At 37.9% G+C, this 20,142-nt stretch overlaps 1 protein-coding gene across 1 annotated transcript in view; it reads left to right on the top strand.

Annotated features, from left to right (window-relative positions):
- The first annotated feature begins 14,996 nt into the window (after positions 1–14,996).
- atosa (atos homolog A) overlaps positions 14,997–20,142 on the top strand; it is a 59,254-nt gene continuing 54,108 nt past the window's right edge. The window contains exon 1 of the mRNA XM_079826076.1: positions 14,997–15,819. Coding sequence (XP_079682202.1) covers positions 15,708–15,819 — 112 coding nt within the window. The 5' untranslated portion in view covers positions 14,997–15,707. The remainder of the gene's footprint in view (positions 15,820–20,142) is intronic.

Here is a 20,142-nt window from a genome sequence, read left to right as displayed (position 1 = left end):
AGATCCTCTCTGCCCACAACACAGTCAAAGACCCAGAAGTGTTCGCCCGCAGCGTCACAGCAGCTGTCTGCATCAGAATACTCACCCCTTCCCTTCCCAAACCCTACGCTCCGTCCCGACCCACTCCTCTAATGTAGTGTCTAGCTTAGATAGCTCGATGTATGTGAATGTTGGGATTGCTCTAATCATTAATTCCTATCCCAGTTGGTTGTCGTGGAAAAGGAGTTCCTATTTGATAGAAGGCTTGGCTCTGTGTGCCGTATAATACTGAGAGCGCCTAAGACAATCAGCTGGAAAACAAAATCATGTTTTTCATTTTTTTTATATTTATTTTTTTGTAGGTCCAAGAGGGACTACTTCCAGCGATGATTATTATAAAGAAGGAGGAAGGTTTTGATAAACTGAAAAATAAACTTGCTGACATTTTCTTTCGCAAAAGTAGTGCTTGTTTCAATTTCGAACAGTGCATCTTGTATCAAGCTGGTTCTGTTTTTACACGTTTCTTTTTCTTCTCTCTTTCTCTCGGCCTGTTTTCTCTGTATGTTGTGTCTGTTTCAGTGGAGGAATGCAGTAGGTATTACTCTCAGGTTGTAATGCGTCATGCTTTTCATTTTAAATTCTAATCTATCCCATTGTTTTGTTTTTTCTTTCTTTCTTCTTTCCTGTTAGCTACTGTTCTCTATATGCCGTGCAATATCATCTTCTGTGTTTGCTAAGCAAGAAAAAAAATAGACAAAAAAGATGCAAGTAATGATGTCACCATGCTTTTTTCAGTGTTAAAATGTTTCAGCATTTCTGTAGTCACAAAAATGTAGAAAATAAAAAGGTTGGGTTTTCCAGCGCATCACAACCAGACTTCTTGACTTGCTTGTCTTTTATTCAACTTCTCAATGATATTCAACACAATGTGGTTACAAATATGGCTATGTTATATCCTTAAAGTCAACAGGAAATCAAAATGGAATATTTTTACTTTATAAATGTATGTTCATTATCATTTTTACTTTATAATTATATTAAAAATAATCATTTGCATTCATTTTGGCTCCAATCTGGTGTACATAACACACTACATAACTTTTCACAATCCAACCTTTATCTGAAGGATAAATTCAAAAAAGTAACGCAATATTAACGCATTGGTTTTCAAAGTAATTTTCCCCAACACTGCGCATAAGTGCATTTAATGTAAACAACATGAACATATAATGAATCTAAAGTTAGCCAGGGATAATGCAATGATGTATTGTGTGTGTGTGTGTGTGTGTGTGTGTGTGTGTGTGTGTGTGTGTGTGTGTGTGTGTGTGTGTGTGTGTGTGTGTGTGTGTGTGTGTGTGTGTGTGTGTGTGTGTGTGTGTGTGTGTGTGTGTGTGTGTGTGTGTGTGTGTGTGTGTGTGTGTGTGTGTGTGTGGCATGTTTTTGTGAATGACATGGGTATGACATAGGTATTACAAAAAGAGGGTGAAATATGAGGACGTTCCCCATGTCCTCAGTTTTCAAAATGCTTATAAATCACACAGAACAAGTTTTTTTTTCACAGAAAGTGAACTGCACAGTCTCCTGTGAGGGGTAGGTTTAGGGGCAGGGGCAGTGTATGGGGATAGAAAATACGGTTTGTACGGTATAAAAACCATTACGCCTGTGTGTGTGTGTGTGTGTGTGTGTGTGTGTGTGTGTGTGTGTGTGTGTGTGTGTGTGTGTGTGTGTGCGTGCGTGCGTGCGTGCGTGCTTGTGTGTGTGTGTGTGTGTGTGTGTGTGTGTGTGTGCGCTCATGACTCTTTAACTCTGCCCACTGCATGCCTGCACAAGCTCGGGTGTTTTCGGAAAGAATCGGTACAGCGTATGTGTCTTTTATAAATATGATAAAACTAAAGACTCTTTGGAGATATGAAGGATGCAATGCTACTCTATAGGTACTCAAGATTAACATAAGATTGGCAGAAACTGTGTTTCTAATTTACCCTTTAAAACAGGATGTTCAACAGTATCAAAAAGCACGCAAAACTCAGGTTGCTTGCAAACTTTTGGTCATTACTGTATTTGGTCATCATCACTGTACACTACTTTTCCCATAGACCTATTTTTATGTGAACATATGTGTATGCTACACTGCGCTACAATGTATGATGCATTGTTTGATTCAACATGCCATGAGGAAAGATGGATTCCAGTGGATCCTGCGCCAGCCGAGCAACTGGCCTTCAGATGAACAGGAATTCTAATGGATAGCTTGCCCAGGTATCTGCTTGTAAAATCTGACATCAGGTGTCACTGTTTTCTGGGTCCTAACACTCTACCACAGGGTTATTCAAATCTTGCCCTGGAGGGCCAATGCGCTGCAGAGTTTAGCTCCAACCCTAATCAAACACACCTGAACATGCTAATCAATGTCTTCAGGTTCAAAAGAAAATCACAGGTAGGTGAGTTTGATCAGGGTTGGAGCTAACTCTGCAGCGCATTGGCCCTCCAGGGTAAGATTTGAATAACCCTGCTCTACCAGCAAACAGCGCTAAAACACACGTGCTGTAAAGCTACCGGAAAAAATCGTGATCTTGAACAACGTTCTTGAATTATTCATTTATAGATGCACGCCGGTCTATTATGGTTTTGAGGCTCTCTGAAAAACGCTCGGTTTTGATGGGCGTGCCGCACTGAAGACTTGGAATTAAACGCCCATGGCTAGGGTTGGATAAGATTTGCATATTTAATGAGCTTCAGCTCCCCTCAGTACATGTGCGAATCGTCTGGGGAATCGCTCACAGGGCTCATCAAACAGACACAATGATTTATCTCTCATCCACCCGCGATTGATTGGAATGTTATTTTTGTATTACTTAGCCGACCTGATGTGAATATATCCGCGAACTGTACACTCGCGTGCGAAAGGAATGTTATTTTTGTATAACTTGGTCGGCCCGATCAGTTAATAACGCGACCCGTACACACGCACGTGAGCCAGAAAGGAATGTTATTTTTGTATTACTTGGTCGGCCCGATCAGTGAATAACCGCAACCCGTACACACGCACGCGCACAAGAAAGGAATGTTATTTTTGTATTACTTGGTCGGCCCAATCAGTGAATATAACCGCAAACCGTACACACACACACACTTTGCGAGCCCTGGTGTTACAAGTCCGAGTCTGATCACGAATGAACCAATAACACCTCAAATAAAGGATTCTCCAGCCTCCAACTCTGTAACAATGCAATACTAACACATGTATATAAGTGTGTTGCACCGTTCCTGTCGGATCCAATATAGAAGGCACAGCATTGTGTTTTAATCTCTAAGTGTCTGCAAAGCCAGTCTCGACCTGTATCTTGTTTACAATCGATTCTGCAGTGAAATGAAGCGAACAAACGCGCAATGTCTTACGTGCGCTGGAACCGGCATGTTTATTGCTCGGTAGCGCGACCCGTTTAGCTCCACGAGTCGGTGGGCGGGTTTGAGGCGGTGCTTCTGCATTCTATGACGTCAGTGGTCGACATATTCTGAGATCTCTCGTTTGCTGGGCCTGGTGTCAATAAAAGCTTTTCTTTGACTAACAAGGAAGTTTTCAGCTTTCAGTTTGAACTTTTATATATCAAAGGCTCAAAGGAAAGTTGATTTCTCAATTCATCACCCCTTTAATAAATATTTTAATGTGCCTATATGTACAATGGTCTTGATGGGGGGCGGGGGGGTCAATTAGGCCATGGTCACTCAGGTACTGCGCGCATTAGTGATTAGCCAACTTAAATATGAAGCAAAAGACCACAGACTCCAGACACACTCAAAGTATAACAACAGCTATGATGTCCTCTTGTAATCTGCAATTTGTGAGTAGCTACTTTGGTGGCTTAAGCCCCTGATCTTTCACTTACGTTATAAATGTCAAATAATATACATTTTAATATTAATTCTTGCCTGTTGTTCACCCTAGCCTAGTGATAAAAAAGAGAAAAGTGTGTTTTCGATCTAAACGTAATGCATTAGACTTGGCCTCGTCTTTTTCAGTTTCTCATGCCGATTTTATGTTAAAGGCACAAAATGTAGTTTTTCGCCGCTAGAGGTAGCCTATTCAAAACAATGGCGTAGCTTGATGATGCCGAGATTGAGCGCACATTCATGGGAGATGTCGTCTTCACCTCACAGCTGGTGTAAAAGAATCAGGATGGGACTCGGGCAGAAATCATGTTCAATGTGCAGAAATAATGATCCGAAATCATGTGCGGAAATCCAGGGTAACACAGGTATGATGTCATTGATAAGCGATGCAGGGACACGGTCCATGTCCTGGTAAAAAAAAAAAGGCTTGGATTTAAACATTTTGGAAACATCTGGGATGATGTAAGTACACAAGTGAACAAAAAATATAACACTGTTCTAGTGGGTTTGGGATATTTTAATCCAAATATCTTACATATTGTGCCTTTACGTTAGAAGTTAAACATGTTTTGACACTGCTATTTTCCATGCATTAGTTCACTGCAGTTTTGAAGCCCTCATTATCAGTTCCGGCCAGTAGGTGGGACTGTATAGACTTAAATAAAAACATATACTGTATCTATGGGACTGTCAGTCGACAGGTTTCAATAAACGGTTATTGATTCAAAGAGCTGATAAAGTAATAATAAAGATGTTCAGCAAAATTAATAACATGTGCTTAATAACTATGCACACTTTAAAATGTAACTGTTGTCAGTCAAATTTCGAAACATGCTCAAAGTGGTGGACCAATCACAACACGCTGGTACAACAGACCAATCAGTTTAATGCTTTTGGGTACGTTATATGAAACTCAAAACAACAGCAAAAATGTAAAAATTGACAAAAAATATCAAAGCAGAGGGTCAAACTTTTGTTAAATCAATGTAATGTCTTTTGGCAATAAAGGGAGAAATGTTCAATAGCTTTTTTGTAGTCAAGACTTTACAATTTGTGACTATAGTTATTGGTCAGATTTATACATTTTACATTTAAGTTTTATTTTGCAATGATTTTTATTTTTTTGTCTGTCCTCTGCTTTGTTTTGGTTAAGTTGGGCTTGTTTGCTGCAACATTCACGTAATAAATTATATTTGCAACTAACTTATGTTATCTGATCTATTAGGAAAAACCTAACACTGAATATTTGATAAGGTTTTAAACAAGGTTTGCTATTCTCTGAAACAATTACATGGATTTTCTGCATTATATAGAAAACTGTATATTTTTTTCAACCTCTCTAAGCTGTAATTCTACATAAAGACCACTAGATGGCACAACACGACTGCTATTATTGAACCTGTGTCCCTTGTGTCAAACAAAGAGACTCTGATCTTATTTAGCTTAGCAGGTTGGATCTCAACATGTACTACTTCTTGTTAGTAGTCCTACACCATTATTTGTGAATAGAAATCCAGTCACATTATGTTAAATATCATTATTTGATTGGTGGGCTGAGGGCTCTTACTAAGGTAATATTTTTATCACGAGAGAGCGTGTTAAAGTGAGTGTGTGAATCAATAGCCTATATCATTATATGATTTATGCTTAATATCTGTCAGTGAAAAAAAAGAGGAAAATGAAGGTCAGTTTGATCCTCAGAGTTTTCATTTGTTCTTTTATGCATGAAATCTCTATTCCATCAATCACCTATGACCTGTGTGCTATTATCTAATAACAGGGAAGGACAGTCGAGAGATTTTAATGAGGACTGAACCCCTGGGACAGATTAAATTTAATAGATTACACATGGTAACATTCGGCTGACATTCGCGTGTATTATAATGCACTTGTACTATATTCCTTACTAAACACTAGTATAGTGTGGAAAGAATTAGGTGACCAGATTGTTGAAAAATTTACATCCAAGAATTTGGTGTTCATGGACAAAATCTGATTATCATGTTGTTCACGATGATTTGATTCCAAAGAGTGTCTTGTGTTTCAATGGAAGCAAGAAAATCTGAGTTCACATGGCCAATGTCACACTTTTGCTTGTGTGTATAATAGTGCATAATCTTATATTTCAAAATATTTCACGAATGTTTTAAATCTTTTGAATTCCAGATTCTCAAAGCGGTCTCTGACTTTTGGACCCCGCTTATATGCTTATTCATATAACATTAAATGTATACAGATATTTAATCTCATTTTAGTGTAATTCTAAAAATGTCCGCCTTCAAGTTGTACATGTGTCTTTTAATAAGAATAACTTTTATATTGTTGGTAATATTAAATATCATTAAATATTAATATTTTATTTATTAAAGATGAGCATTTACTGGACTGAAGAAGCTTAGGTTTATGTGATTATCCATATATCCTTTTTTAAGAAAAATCATGCAATGAGCCTATGTATGAAATATGAAACAACTCAGTCATCATAGTATTTGATGCTTATTGTTTACTTGCACCCACCCCTCAACACACACACACACACACACACACACACACACACACACACACACACACACACACACACACACACACACACACACACACACACACACACACTTTAAACTGAAAAGCTTTTGTCATAAAAATAAGCCCTTATTTATCATCTCACGTGTGATTTATTTAAGCAGTTTGTTATAAAAATCCCTTCGATTCACATTACAAGCCATCAGAAACATGCTTTGTGTCCATATAAATACAAGATCTTCCCCAAATTGCATATTTTTTTCTCCATGGGCCTCTAAGCAAAAATATAAGTACAGGCTAATTGGCTTACATTTACTTAATATTTTGATAGATATGGTTATAATGGTTTAATAAAGAATTCTATGTAGGCCTAGTTGGCTTGTAATTGTGCATTTTTGAGAGGAGCCTATAATACTTTTCTTAACACATTGGCTTCTTAGAGGTAATACTCCAGAATATGATTTACATAGGCCAACTATATGATCAATTGTATAGTAATTAATCACTTTTGGGATGGAACAGCTTCAACACAAAAAAAAATATGCTTCAAGTTCATTTTAGTAATTAAAGGGGCAATATTTTCATGTATTAATCGTTTTGTATTATTATTACTATTATTATTTATTACCAATGTGTTAACAGCTTGTAGCCAAACTTTAAAAGGAGACTTTCCCGACTTTCTAAGTTGTCTGTGAAAGCCTGTAGACTGATTTTTATGTGAAGGACTCGGGACGTTTTTACCGGGAAAATCAAAAGAATGTGACGTTTACGTGCGCTTCCTGGACTCCCAGATCCTCTTTCTGTTTAAGGAAAATGTTCCGGATGCCGAAAGAGCTATTCTGTACTGTAATGTCAATGTGTCATCAAAGAAAAGTCTCACATAGGCTAACCAGATATAGTCTAGTAAATGGTGAATAAATAAAACATAGCCTACACTTTATAAACTATGTTTGTTTAATAGGTGGTATACCTCCATGGGCACTGCTAAGGGGGGGGAAAGTTAGGACGATTCTAAGGGCCCACGCACTTTTGGGGCCCCCAGAGATTGGTTTTATTAGTAGTAACAGTACTAGTAGTAATGTAATAGAAATTATAAATGTATAATCTACAAAAGAGTTACAAATACAACAAAATTATGGCTTATTCCGGCATTTCCGGCAAAATCCAGCAACCGCTCATGCTCATGGGTAAAACGACATTTGCTCAAATCCCACTCCGACATGAAATTGCTCTGTATTGTAGGCTAATATACTTCTTGTAGCCATTAAGAAAAGGTATTTAGTTTTACATTTATATATCACTTCATTAAGTTTTGTTTTGTAGAAAGCCTTTCTTTAAAGTAAATTTTTGTATAAATTGTATCTTAATTTTAATCAATGTTTCATCAGCCAATTGGGGCATTCTGGGTTGAGCGAGCAGAGCTTAATTGGTCAGTATTATTAAATTGCAGACAAAGATTTGGGATATCTAGGTTGCTGCGGTAGAGGGCCCAACATCATATTCTTTCACAGGGCCCAAAATTGCTAGCGGCGCCCCTGACCTCATCTGTCGACATGATGCCGGTGAATTGCAGAGCTTGTGCAAACATATTCACATCGCAAAATCAAATGGCCTCCCAGCTAACACACGACGTAACAGTTACGTAATTTATTCGGATTTTTTGGTAATTTCATGATTTACCAACGGACAACGTTGTTCCGCTGTTTTTGTTCTAGTATGTCCTATGTTTTTGTTTAATAATTTGGGTGTGTTTTATAGTTCGTTTTTGTGTTTTTCAAAATAAATGAACTGAAGTCACTTTGAGTCTGTATTCGTCATTCACAGCTATTGAAATAGCCTTTAAATTAGTTTGGGCAAATGAGGACATAAATTAGGATAAACTACAGCATTATGAAAAATAAATAATTATAAAAATTACCAACACACAACTATTGATCCGTGACGTTGCCACTACGTTGCAGTTACTAACTGGCAACGTTACAAAGTTACGTTGTGACAACGTATCCGGGAATTTCACTTTTCCAGTTGCCACAACGTAACTAGTTACGTCACCACAACGAAAGTTTAGTCAGGAGATTACGTTGCAGCTACGTAACAGTCACGTATTTGTGTTAGCTACTTACCTGCTTTCTCCCCGGTGTCATTTTGTTGCGTTTATTTTGCGCAGCACATATTTACATCTAAACGTCGCTCTCAGCACAGTTTCATTAAATATTAATTTATTCTTATTATTCCAAGCCGTCCTTTTATTTACAGCAGACACTCGTTCGACTGACCACGTGAGCAGTGCGTTCCCAGGTTTGTAGAATCATAAAACTCGCTCCTCCACCATGTGGATTAATCGCCATCCGACTGCACAAGTTTTATCACAGAGGTGGCATGCTAATTTTTTTTTTAAATTAAACATGAGGAACAATTACCGTCTGAATAGGGCTAAAGGCACGAGCAAGTTGCTGGCTGCAGTTCACTTTACGGCCACCAGTGTCGCTAATAAATTTCTGAATTCTAAATTTGCCCCTATTTTCCAAGTTTACTTTATGTAGTAAGTATAGCCTACTAATATCAATGCACTAGTAGTTGAGTAAAATGGCCAACTTTTTGGTTTATAAAAGTATACTTTTAAGTGTACTTATATTTAATCATTTAGCAGATGCTTTTATCCAAAGTGAATTAAAAATGAGGAGAACAATAGAGGTATCAAACCCACATAGGGCAACAAGTTATGTGACTACTTCAGTGTTCAGTGTAAAATGAAAAATAAGTCATAATTTGCTCACCCTGGTGTTTTTCTAATACGGCATGCCCTTCTTTCTTTTATGCACCACAAAAGGTGAGCTTGCGCTCGTCCATATAATGGCAGTGAATTCTGTTAAATAATACATCAAATGTTATATCATATACCCCCAGAACACTTGGAATATATAACATGTTTTGCATGGGATCATTCTGTGATACGTTTTTTAAAAAGCTATTCACTGCCGTTATATGGACGAGCGCAAGTTTTTTTTAATTCTCCTTTTGTGGTCCATAACGACCGGCCGTCATTGTGTTAACTCGCCAATAGCGAGCCAGTTGGATAAGCCAGTCTGTGATTGGTTCCCGCAAAAGTGTAACAGAAACAGTAGAAATGAATGTACGGGTTTCCAGACTGAGTTGCAGGGCGAAATCAAATCGCCGGCAGATCAGGCTGGGTTTACCCAGTCTACTGTAGTCCCATTAGCCACTTCAATTTTGCAATGTAATGTTGAAATTAAACCCATATTGTTATTTTATGAAAAAAAATACAAAACACAAAAGAGTTCTGAGTATTTCTCCCTTATGGCCATTACGGTCAAATTGATCGTAGCCTACGCATTACAGACTGCGATTCACTTCCATTTTCACATTTTCACTTCACACACAAAGCGAGGCACGCACCTTCGGGCGCGATCTAGATCTTACACAAACATATTACAAAAAAGATTGTAATTATGTAGACCTATCTGGTTTCGCTTGGGGCTCTGTGCCTCATTTAATCCATATTGTTCGATTTTATTCAAATTGAGGATTTCAGGGTTGCCAACTCTTACGCATTTGGCGTGATACTCACGATTTCAGGCTCTGTCTCACGCTCTCACGCTGCCCAACTTAATCTCACGCCAAATTGCCAAACCTGCTTTTGATATTAAACAATGTCTAATTCATTTTTTTAAGTTTTAATGCGAATTTCAAATAATAAATAGCATTTTGGCGCTAATATGGCATAACAGTTAAAGCCAGAGTGTTGAAAAATGGAGTTGCTATGCTCTCTCATCTCCTGGTGGCCCGCGCAGTCACGTGCTCTCAATACTTCTAGCGCTGTGCCAAAACATTTGAATGGCTTATACATAACAGCTCCACTTTACAGGTGTTTGCAGCAAGTTTTGGTAAACAGTACAGCATAGTGTGCATTGATTATTACGTCAACCATACAGGATCGTTTTATAATGGAGAGTGATGGAGATGCAACAATGTTAACATTAAAGTTAATGTTTTTCTTGTATTTAGGTATTCTAATTGGTCACACACATACTCATTGATGGTCAAATGTGACCATACACCTTAACTATTTTTCAATTGAATAAATGTTCTATATTTTAGTTCAATAATATTTATTGAATATTTTGAGATATTTTGGTACTAAATACTATTTGTGCAATAATTATGGTCCATTAATGACCACTTAAAATATTTTTCTTCTTATATTTGTATTATTTATATTACAATTAGTATAGTAATTAAGGTTAAATTAGATCATTCTTATTCATAGAGGCAAATTAGAGTCATTTTGTGGCTCGAAAAATAATAATTTCCATTTGTAATGCCATTACCCACTGGTGCCTTTATGGCTCTTTAATCAATATACATGTATCTAATCTAGTTGCTCAAAAAAGCATTGCAGTTTTGCATTTTAATAAATATAGATATTTAGATATGATCAAACACTAGATTTCTTTAAATGTGAAATTTTAAAATGTTAATAACGTACATATCCTTATTTCCTTATATGAACAGTAGGCTATGAATTGATACTGAAATCGAAATCGATATACCGTCGTATACCGTCAGATCTCACTGAAGAAAATCTCACTCCAACCTGATCATAAAAGTTGGCAACCCTGGGATTTTGTTTGAGGATTTTGACACTTTTTGGGTGATGCTGTCATAAAATAAGATGATAGACATATAAAGCTTCATTCTAAAACATCAATGGAAGCTTTGAATGTAAATATGACGTGACAAAACTGACATTTGGTGCAGTCTAGTTCCAGTGTTAATTTTGACAGCAAATTTTTATTTAGTTGTAGTCATAGTCTTTTGACTAAAATCATGCCATTTAGTTTTAGACATATTTTAGTCACCTGAATTGTTTTTGGTTCTAGTCTAGTTTTAGTCGAATAATTTTCATAAGATTTTAGTCGAGCTTTTAAAGGAACACGCCGACTTTTTGGGACTTTAGCTTATTCACTGTATCACCCAGAGTTATATAAGTTCATAGGCTACATACTTTTCTCATCTTCGTGCATGCCATAACTCTGACGCACCCACTGCTAGCCTAGCTTAGCACAAAGACTGGAGGTAAACAGCTCCATCTAGCCTACTGCTCAATAAGTGAAAAAATAATGCGTAATATAATTGGCACCCATGGTACGGCAGTAAAGTTCCTTGATTATTACGCAGGAATGAGAGAATAGTTCCTAGCCATATCGGTCTAGAAAATCGCAACTTATTATTTTCCGTCGGTCTTAGTACATGATGTAACTATACACATCACAACATGTAAATAGGGAAATGTTGGCGTTTTTTTGTTACTTATTGAGCAGTAGGCTAAATGGAGCTGTTTACCTCCAGTCTTTGTGCTAAGCTAGGCTAGCAGTGGGTGCGTCACACAGAGTTATGGCACGCATGGAGATGAGAATGGTATGTATGGACTTATCTAACTCTGGGGGATACGGTGAATAAGCTAAAGTCCCAAAAAGCCGGCTTGTACTTTTAAGCATTACATAACCCACTTACTTGAATACATGTCAAAACTGACATAATTGTATTTTTGACCGCTCAAGCACAAAAATACAAAAAAGAGAGCTAAAATCATTTTTTTAAAACATCTATATAGTTTTTATAATTTTAATTAGTATGTCAGGTTAAGCTAAAGCTTCAAATAAGTTTACGTTTATTTATTTTTAAGATTTCAGTTCAAATTTATTTAATTTCAAGTAATTAATCTTTTTTTAATGGTTTTAGTTAACTATTATAACCCTGATGCTTTATTGAATAATATGTCAAATACTGTTCTTAGTCTTTCCTCCTGACTATTAATTAAATGGGAATGAAATTAAATAGTTTATATATAAAATGCGTGACTTAATTATAAACAAGCTCGAAATTTTGAAATGCCTGCGCCTTGTTAAATATGCAATGTAACAACCGTCTAAAACATATTACTATACATCGTCAGTATTGCCAGTGACGCGTTACTCTAATCTGACTACTTTTTTTCCAGTAACGAGTAATCTATCGCGTTATTATTTCCAAACCAGTAATCAGATTAAAGTAATTTATCCAAGTCACTGTGAGTTACTATTTTTGTCATTTTCCTTAGTAAAAATATTTATTTTTGCTTTCTTCTTGCGTCGGGGAGAGTATTTATGTTAAGTGAAGTCAAGAAAGACTGTCTATTACATTTTTTATTAAAACATGTTTTTTTTTCAGGAAGTATTTTTTTTTTTCAACTTAAAATGTCAGGAGATACATTGTTGACGTTACTGTTAAAAATGCACTTCCAATAAAGTGAGTGTTGGCAAAAACGGTAGTCATTTTTATGTTGAGGCGGCAGGGGTGTTGTCTGCAACTGCTGAATGTAACTAATAAAGTAACTTGTAATCTAACTTAGTTACTTTTGAAATCAAGTTATCTGTAAAGTAACTAAGTTATTTTTTAAAGGAGTAATCAGTAATCAGATTACTTTTTCAAAGTAACTGTGGCAACACTGAACATCGTAAAATGAACATTGTCATTATTCATCAGCTTTCGTTCATAAACAATTGCCTGGCATAAATTTGCTCTATTTGTTGATTGAACCGCTCTGAAGCGCTGTTACATGAGCCTGTAGAATGTGCAACAGCGCCACACTTTCCCACGGTTAGATCAGCACATTACAATTTAAATGTGCGCATCTATTACACTGGACTTGTCTGGCTATCACCAGACCAAGCATAATTTAAGATTGAACATTGGTCTGGGGAGTCTGCTCTGTATTTTCTACTGCACAAGAGGCGTGAAAAACGAGCATAATTCAAATGACTCTGTATGCAATTGGATAGTCCTTCAACCAATCAGACCACAAGAGGCATTATCAACAGGCATTGTTCAAATTAGATCCATCGACCCATCGCTTCTCTATCCGTCATCGTGTTAAACTCGCCAATAGCGCACCAGGTGGATAAGCAAGTCTGTGATTGGTTCCCGCAAAAGTGTTACAGAAGCAGTAGAAATTAATGTACAGGTTTCCAGACTGAGTTGCAGGGCGAAATCAAATTGCCGGCAGATCAGGCTGGGTTTACCCAGTCTAACACAGGACATCAGTACTGACTGGATCTCTTCTCTAACCGTCCCTCCCTAACATTTTCGTCTCGTTTTCATTCGTTGACGAAAATGACAGTAGATTTTCGTCATAGTTTTTGTCATCCTAAACTGGTTTTCTTTAAACTGGTTCCACCCACTGGCAATTTTCACAAAATGCTGGAAAAGTGGGCAGAGCCCGGCGGACACAGAGGGGACGAACCGAGGGCGGGGCTGAGCGGAGGGCGTGCACCTGAGACCCGCAGTGACGGATTGATTGACAGCTGTCAGACTCGCGAGTCGCAAAGATGGAGAATGACTGGAGTGACGCCAGCTTTGCAACAGAGCGGTCATTTCTCCTACCTTCACCTGAAGTGGAGGAGGGTGGATTGTCTGTAACAGACACAAACCCGGAGCCTTATCAATGCGAGCCGCTGCTCAAACTGCGTTAACTCCCGATGCCGACGATGCTAGTGAAGCAGCCGCGCAAGAGAACTGACCTAATCTATCTGCGTCCGCGGCAACCACTTGCGTGTCAGGGTTTGAAAGCGTGTCTCATGTATGAAAATTATCTGTACACATGACGGGCGGCAATAATATCGCAAGAAAAGCCTGACGTGTACTGACAACTGCATTATTTAACCGTATTTTCTTCAATACAATGTTAAAGCAAGTGTCAAGTGAGTTTCATTCATAATGTTTACTTCATGTAACATGACAGTTCATACTGGAGTGAAGCCGTTCTCATCGTGTGATTGGGGGAAACATTTCTGAGGGCGTGGTGAGCTCGTGCCAGGGGCGCGGATAGTGAGCCGTTGAAGGTACCATCCTGATGTACCACAACGTCCAATAGGAAAATTCAACTGCAGTAGCCAGCGTTCAACCTTAAGAGGGCAGCACTTTGGCGGTTTTACACCATATTTTATAGAATTAAAACACTTTATACTCAAATGTCAAAACATTTACTCAAATCAATGAACAGCATTAATAAAGCCCCAGTATTACAGATCATTAACTAAAAAAAGTTGGTTTAGGGTTTAGTTACCCTTTAACACTGTCTAGTACGGATGGTCAGAATGACCGCTGTGGCCATTGTAGTAGTTATAGAATTCGAGTAGTGTTATACAAAATCCCATTAAAAAAACCCATTGATTCGGTATGAGAGAACCGGAAGTGCTAAAATGCTAACTCGCTTCCGCGTTTTGAACTACAAAGTGATGTCATACCTGCACCACTCTATGGGGACCGTCTACTGTCTGGTTATACCGACATTCTTTAAAATATCTTATTTTGTGTTCAGCAGAAGAAACTCATACAGGTTTGCAACAACCCAAGGGCGAGTAAATGGTGACAGACTTTTTATTTCAGGGTGAATTATTCCTTTAAGTTAAGTGGGTTACGTTCACTCGTTGCCGCAGCAACGAGTTCAAGCCAGTGCCGCGGGGCGGAAGTGACGTACAGCCTGGGGGCGGGACAAGCTGTTGTTGGGACACATGACTTAGAGGCTGTCCTCCTGCATTTGTTTTGACAAGCAGAGAGAGAGAGAGAGGGGGGAGAGAGAACATGAGCTTTGTCCCTGCTGATCATTTAATCTCCGAGATATCGTTTAGACAGCTCGAAAACTTCTATTTGTGGCTCGTCATCGCTGGGTTTTAGCAGTCGCTTTATATAGAGAGTTGGTTGAACTAGTTGTCTCACTCCTCCGTCATCAGTATTGTTCTGTTTTTATGGGGAGGGCTTATGATCAAGTGGTCGAGAAGGGGGTTTCGAGCTATGAGGCACTTCTTGTTGGCTGAAGTCAGAGTCATCTCCGCAACGTAACGTTAACGCTTCTCCAGCCTGGAGGAGATGATGCTGGTGATTCCTTAGTAGTGTCTCATCTACCTGTCCTGGGTCTGATCTAGCTGTCCGTGGGGTTGGTGGTGGTGATGATCCAGGGGATCCCGATGCGTCTCACATGGCTTTAATTTGAGCAGATCAGTGGCACAGGAGAGACTGGTACTGGAGCTCGTTTGGCATCGGCAATGAGGCGACTGGCAGCAGCGGATGTCTGGGATATTTAGCTAGTTAGAGACGAGAGATGATAATTGCATGCTTATTTAAGTTGAACGCTGGTGTTTTGGTGAACTAGTTCATCAGACCACTGGGCTCTTAACATACAGTGTCGTATAGATCTGCGTCTTACAGCTCAGATCATTGATATCCGAATGGCTGTGTGCCAGATCGATAGCTAACCGATGTCTAAAGGACGAGTTTTAAAGTCTAAACAAAGATCTGAAGACGGAAGACGGACCGCAGGCATCCTGGAGGGGATCACGGTGTCTGTGACCAACATGAAACCTGACAAAGGTAAAATTTCAAGAAGAAAGAAAATGCGTGATTACATTGAATGTCATCTGTCTGTGGCTCGTGACGTCACTGCGCTGCAGTGTGTTTGTTTCATTGTTTCATGCATGTGCTTTGATAATGTTCAGATGATACGCTGTAATGTTCTGTCTTTTCTGTCGCTGTTAATGCTATAGCCGTCGCTTTCCGAAGGGAACAAAGCGTCCTAGATCAGCTGTGTGCGCTGCTGTATGTTGTGTTTGTGTTTTCCCCCGCTGACACACACACACTACCCTTCACACTCTTCAGAACTGTCCACTCTGTTATACAAGAGCGTGATTTATATTTACAAGTTACTGTAATATCTTTAATGTGTACACACATGTTAATGTATCTGTTAGGTGTTTATGTTTTGTTTTGGTTAGGCACAGGCTGGTTTGGTTGTGTATGGGTATGTCTCTTTGTTGGGTTTGTTTTGGTCAGGTTTTTTTCCCCCCAGATAGACCTACATGTGTTGGTTGGCTATATACGATATGGGCTTACTTTAGTTTGGTGTTGATTTGTTTTTTGGGGGTTTAGGTTTGTTTTCTGTTGGGTATGGGTTTAAAACAAACATTATGCAAGTTATTTCTTTCTGAAGAATTAATAAGTCCCTGAAGAAATTAAAGGGATCACCCAGAAATGAAAATCATGTCATTAATTACTCACCCTCATGCTGTTCCAAACCCGTAAAGACCTTTGTCCTTCTTCCTTCGGAACACAAATGAAGATATTGTGGATGAAATCCGAGAGCTCTCTGACCCCTCCATAGACAGCTATTTAATGAACACTTTCAAGCTCCGGAAAGGTAGTAAAAAAAATCATTAAAATAGTCCATGTGACTCCAGTGGTTCAACCTTAATTTTATGAAGCGAAGAGAATACTTTTTGTGCGCAAAAACCAACAAAAATACAGACTTTATTCAACAAATTTGTTCTACGCAGTTTACTTTGTAAATACAGTGCAGCTCCTGCGTCATCATCACACACATGCATTGTGGTGCTCACGTGAACCGTATCGGCTGCCGTAGAACTCGAAAACGCTTCACTGTTGTGTAAACTGCGTAGAAGACTGATGCAGACTAGAACGAAATTGTTGAATAAAATTGTTATTTTTGCTTGTTTTTGCGCACAAAAAGTATTCTCGTCGCTTCGTAAAATTAGGGTTGAACCACATGGACTATTTTAACTATGTGTTTACTACTTTGCTGGGCCTTGAAAGTGTTAATTAAATAGCTGTCTATGGAGGGGTCAGAGAGCTTAATGACAGAGTTTTCATTTTTGGGTGAACTGTCCCTTTAATAGCGGAAAAAGTGACTAGCATTACACTAGTGACCAGGCATTCAGCCTAGATTTGCATGACATTACCTGTCCTCAATCCATCCCCCATGCATTTGTCAAGGCTTTGTCTCGCTTCTTTCAGAGAAAATTGTAAGACATGTACCGCATACTGCACTCAAAGCGTTCACTACGCAATTAATTGTTCTGAAATGTAACAGCACATTGTTTGATAGCTACTAGCCTATATCTAGATGATGGACCATTTAACTGCTGTACTCTTGGTTCTAAGCTTCCATGTTTGGACAGGCTGGAGTCATGTTTGGATGTAATTTGGCCCCTGTGACTGTGGTTTACCCCTACTGCCGCAGCCAAAGCTGCCAATTTACAAAAGCTAACAAACAGGCCTGAATAGCTAGATATATTTTGGTTGGATCTCAATTTTGTTACATATACTTTAAAATGGAATGAGCTGGCTGCATTCCTTTGGTGTCTTCAGAGTAATTTCCCTCTATTGGATTTCTCTTCGTGTATTAGAGACCTCTTGGTCAGTTTGGCTCTTCGAGTGAGAGCTGATTACCGCCAAAAGACTGTTTTGGACTAGATATGACATCCCTTCTGTGCTATTGTTATTTGGAACATACTGTTCCACTGATGAAAATAGACCGGTTGTTCACTTCTACCGGCACTCTCTCTTGCTTTCTTTCCTTTTTACACTAGAACTTAAAATCAAAGTCTTTTCACATTTTTCGGAATATCTCAAGAGATCCCTCTCGCTCAGGGATTCTGTGGTTCTCTCGTTTCTGGCACTTGGGTGACGCTCGCAATAAACTCAGACATGTAACAGGATCATGTGGCTTCCTTTGGACTCTATCGCGGCTGAAAATCAATTCGTCTGGAGCTGACACCAATAAACATCTCTTGTTTGGCATGTAAACATACAGGTTTTCTTTTTTTAATCTTTGCTCAGCTTTATTGATCCAGCACTGGTTGCTTTGATCAGAATAGATTGCTAAAGGGATAACTGACTCAAAAAAAAATCTGTTATCACTTACTCACAACCATGTCCTCCCATTTCACAGATCATTATTCATTCTGCTTCTATGAAAGTGCATTTACTCTTAGTAATAGATGACAGAATTTTCAATCTTGGGTGAGGTATTATTTTCAAACTGCAAGCACTTTTTTAAAGAGAGAACTGGTTCTTGAACGTGATTAAAAATCCATTCCATCTCATATGCGAGCTTAATGGCAGCACACACAGTACACCCATTAAAAATGATTCAGTTGAGCATTTTTCTTTGTCCATGATGTCATGAGGTGGAAAGCTTCGAGTAGATCTAACTTTGAGTTGTGAAGGCCATGTGGAAACATGTTCCGTGGAGAAATGATGTCATATTTTTGTCAGAGTTCTGGAATAACCAGTTGGAGCAGGCCTACTGCAGTCAGCTGTGAGAGTTCGGAGCGTCTCGCCTTGAAGTCGAACAGCTGTTGGTTATGACACAGTTTCCCTTGAGCTGGGTGGTGCGAGGATGTGTATATACACCCTATGCAGGGGGAATTTAGGTGTGTTAATGGTTGCTATTTTGCACATAGATTACTTCTTTGTTTTGCTTTACCAGGGATTCTATTGTCACCATAGAAGAGCCCATCACCAAACAGGTTTTAAATCCTTCGTTAGAGAATCATACATTCTTTGAAAAGTTTATAGGCAATATCCAGGTTTTGCCGGAAAGGATATGTAACAAATTTAAAATCTAGAAAACGTGTCCTGGGACCTCAATTATAAAACGCACATACAGGTTTAATCCTAAATTCCACAAATTCATTTTACGTTATTAAGGAACAAATTGGGACAAAAAGGCAAAAACTTGACATGAAACTTTATGCACTCATAAAGTCAAACTTTAATTTATCCCGACACCTTCAACATTTTCTCACATTATCACAGTTTATTCGCTATTGTTTAGAAAATGGTAATAAATTCTTGATAATGTCAAATAACTTTGATAGAAAGGTATGTAATGGATTACAATCAACCAATCAGCTGTTAAATTTAAGTACACAATTAGATAATACCAATTTAGGTCAACCAATTACCAAGCAATGCTTAATTTTGTTCAGTCTGTGCTGTAAAAGATCACATTAGCAAGTAAAGAAAAAATGCTTAAGCAAAACATGGTCAGGTCAAAGTGTCTGAATCATTTTGGTCCCAAATTTGACACAATTTTATTGGTAGGACACTGTATGAAGAATTTTTGGGTATAAATTAACATGTCACAGTTTGCTTTATTTTGCTATCCTCACTTACATAAATTAATTAGTGTCCTGCACCCACTACTAAAAAAATATATTGGGTGTCTGAATAATATTTGGTTTAATTGTATATACCAGTAATTTAAAAAAAATCCAATAGTTGTTTATTAAAATGTAAAGATAAATAGACATATGCAATAATAATATTAAATGCACAAATTGCTTTGTGATAATTGTCACTGAAATTAATAATCTAATAAAAAAAATTAAATATGGTTATAAATTGTTCACAGGAAAATTTCCGAAATTATTGTATGTTCACAATCTAGGATCATTCTATGCATGTTTTAAAAAAAATGTTGCTGCAATTAATTATAATAGCTCAACAAATTTTAAGTTAACTTAAATATCCAACTAAACTAAAGTTAACTAAACTTAAATTTTTAAGTCAAGTGCAAACCACTCACTTTTTTAAGTTGAATCACCACATTATTGCTATTCTAATGTTGAATTCTAAGTTGTGATAACTAATTCTAGCAATCTTTTTTTATTAATTCCAAACAATAATAATAATAATAATAATAAAAAAATCATATTTTGAAAACATTATTTTATTTTTTTAAAAGTAAAATTGTTATCTTTTTATTTGAGCAGCACGACATAGGGCGGGTAGCCTGACAAGTCAGACCCACATCAAGATGTTGCGTATGGAAACTCACCATTGGCAGGGCTCAATCCGAGGGGCGGGATAAACGGTTGTCTTTCAAATTCCCTC

Source organism: Gobio gobio (genome assembly GCF_949357685.1).
Source record: "Gobio gobio genome assembly, chromosome: 9".
NCBI lineage: Eukaryota > Metazoa > Chordata > Actinopteri > Cypriniformes > Gobionidae > Gobio > Gobio gobio.
The sequence above is the reverse complement of the archived record's forward strand: the minus strand, read 5'-3'. Positions and strand labels throughout refer to the sequence as shown.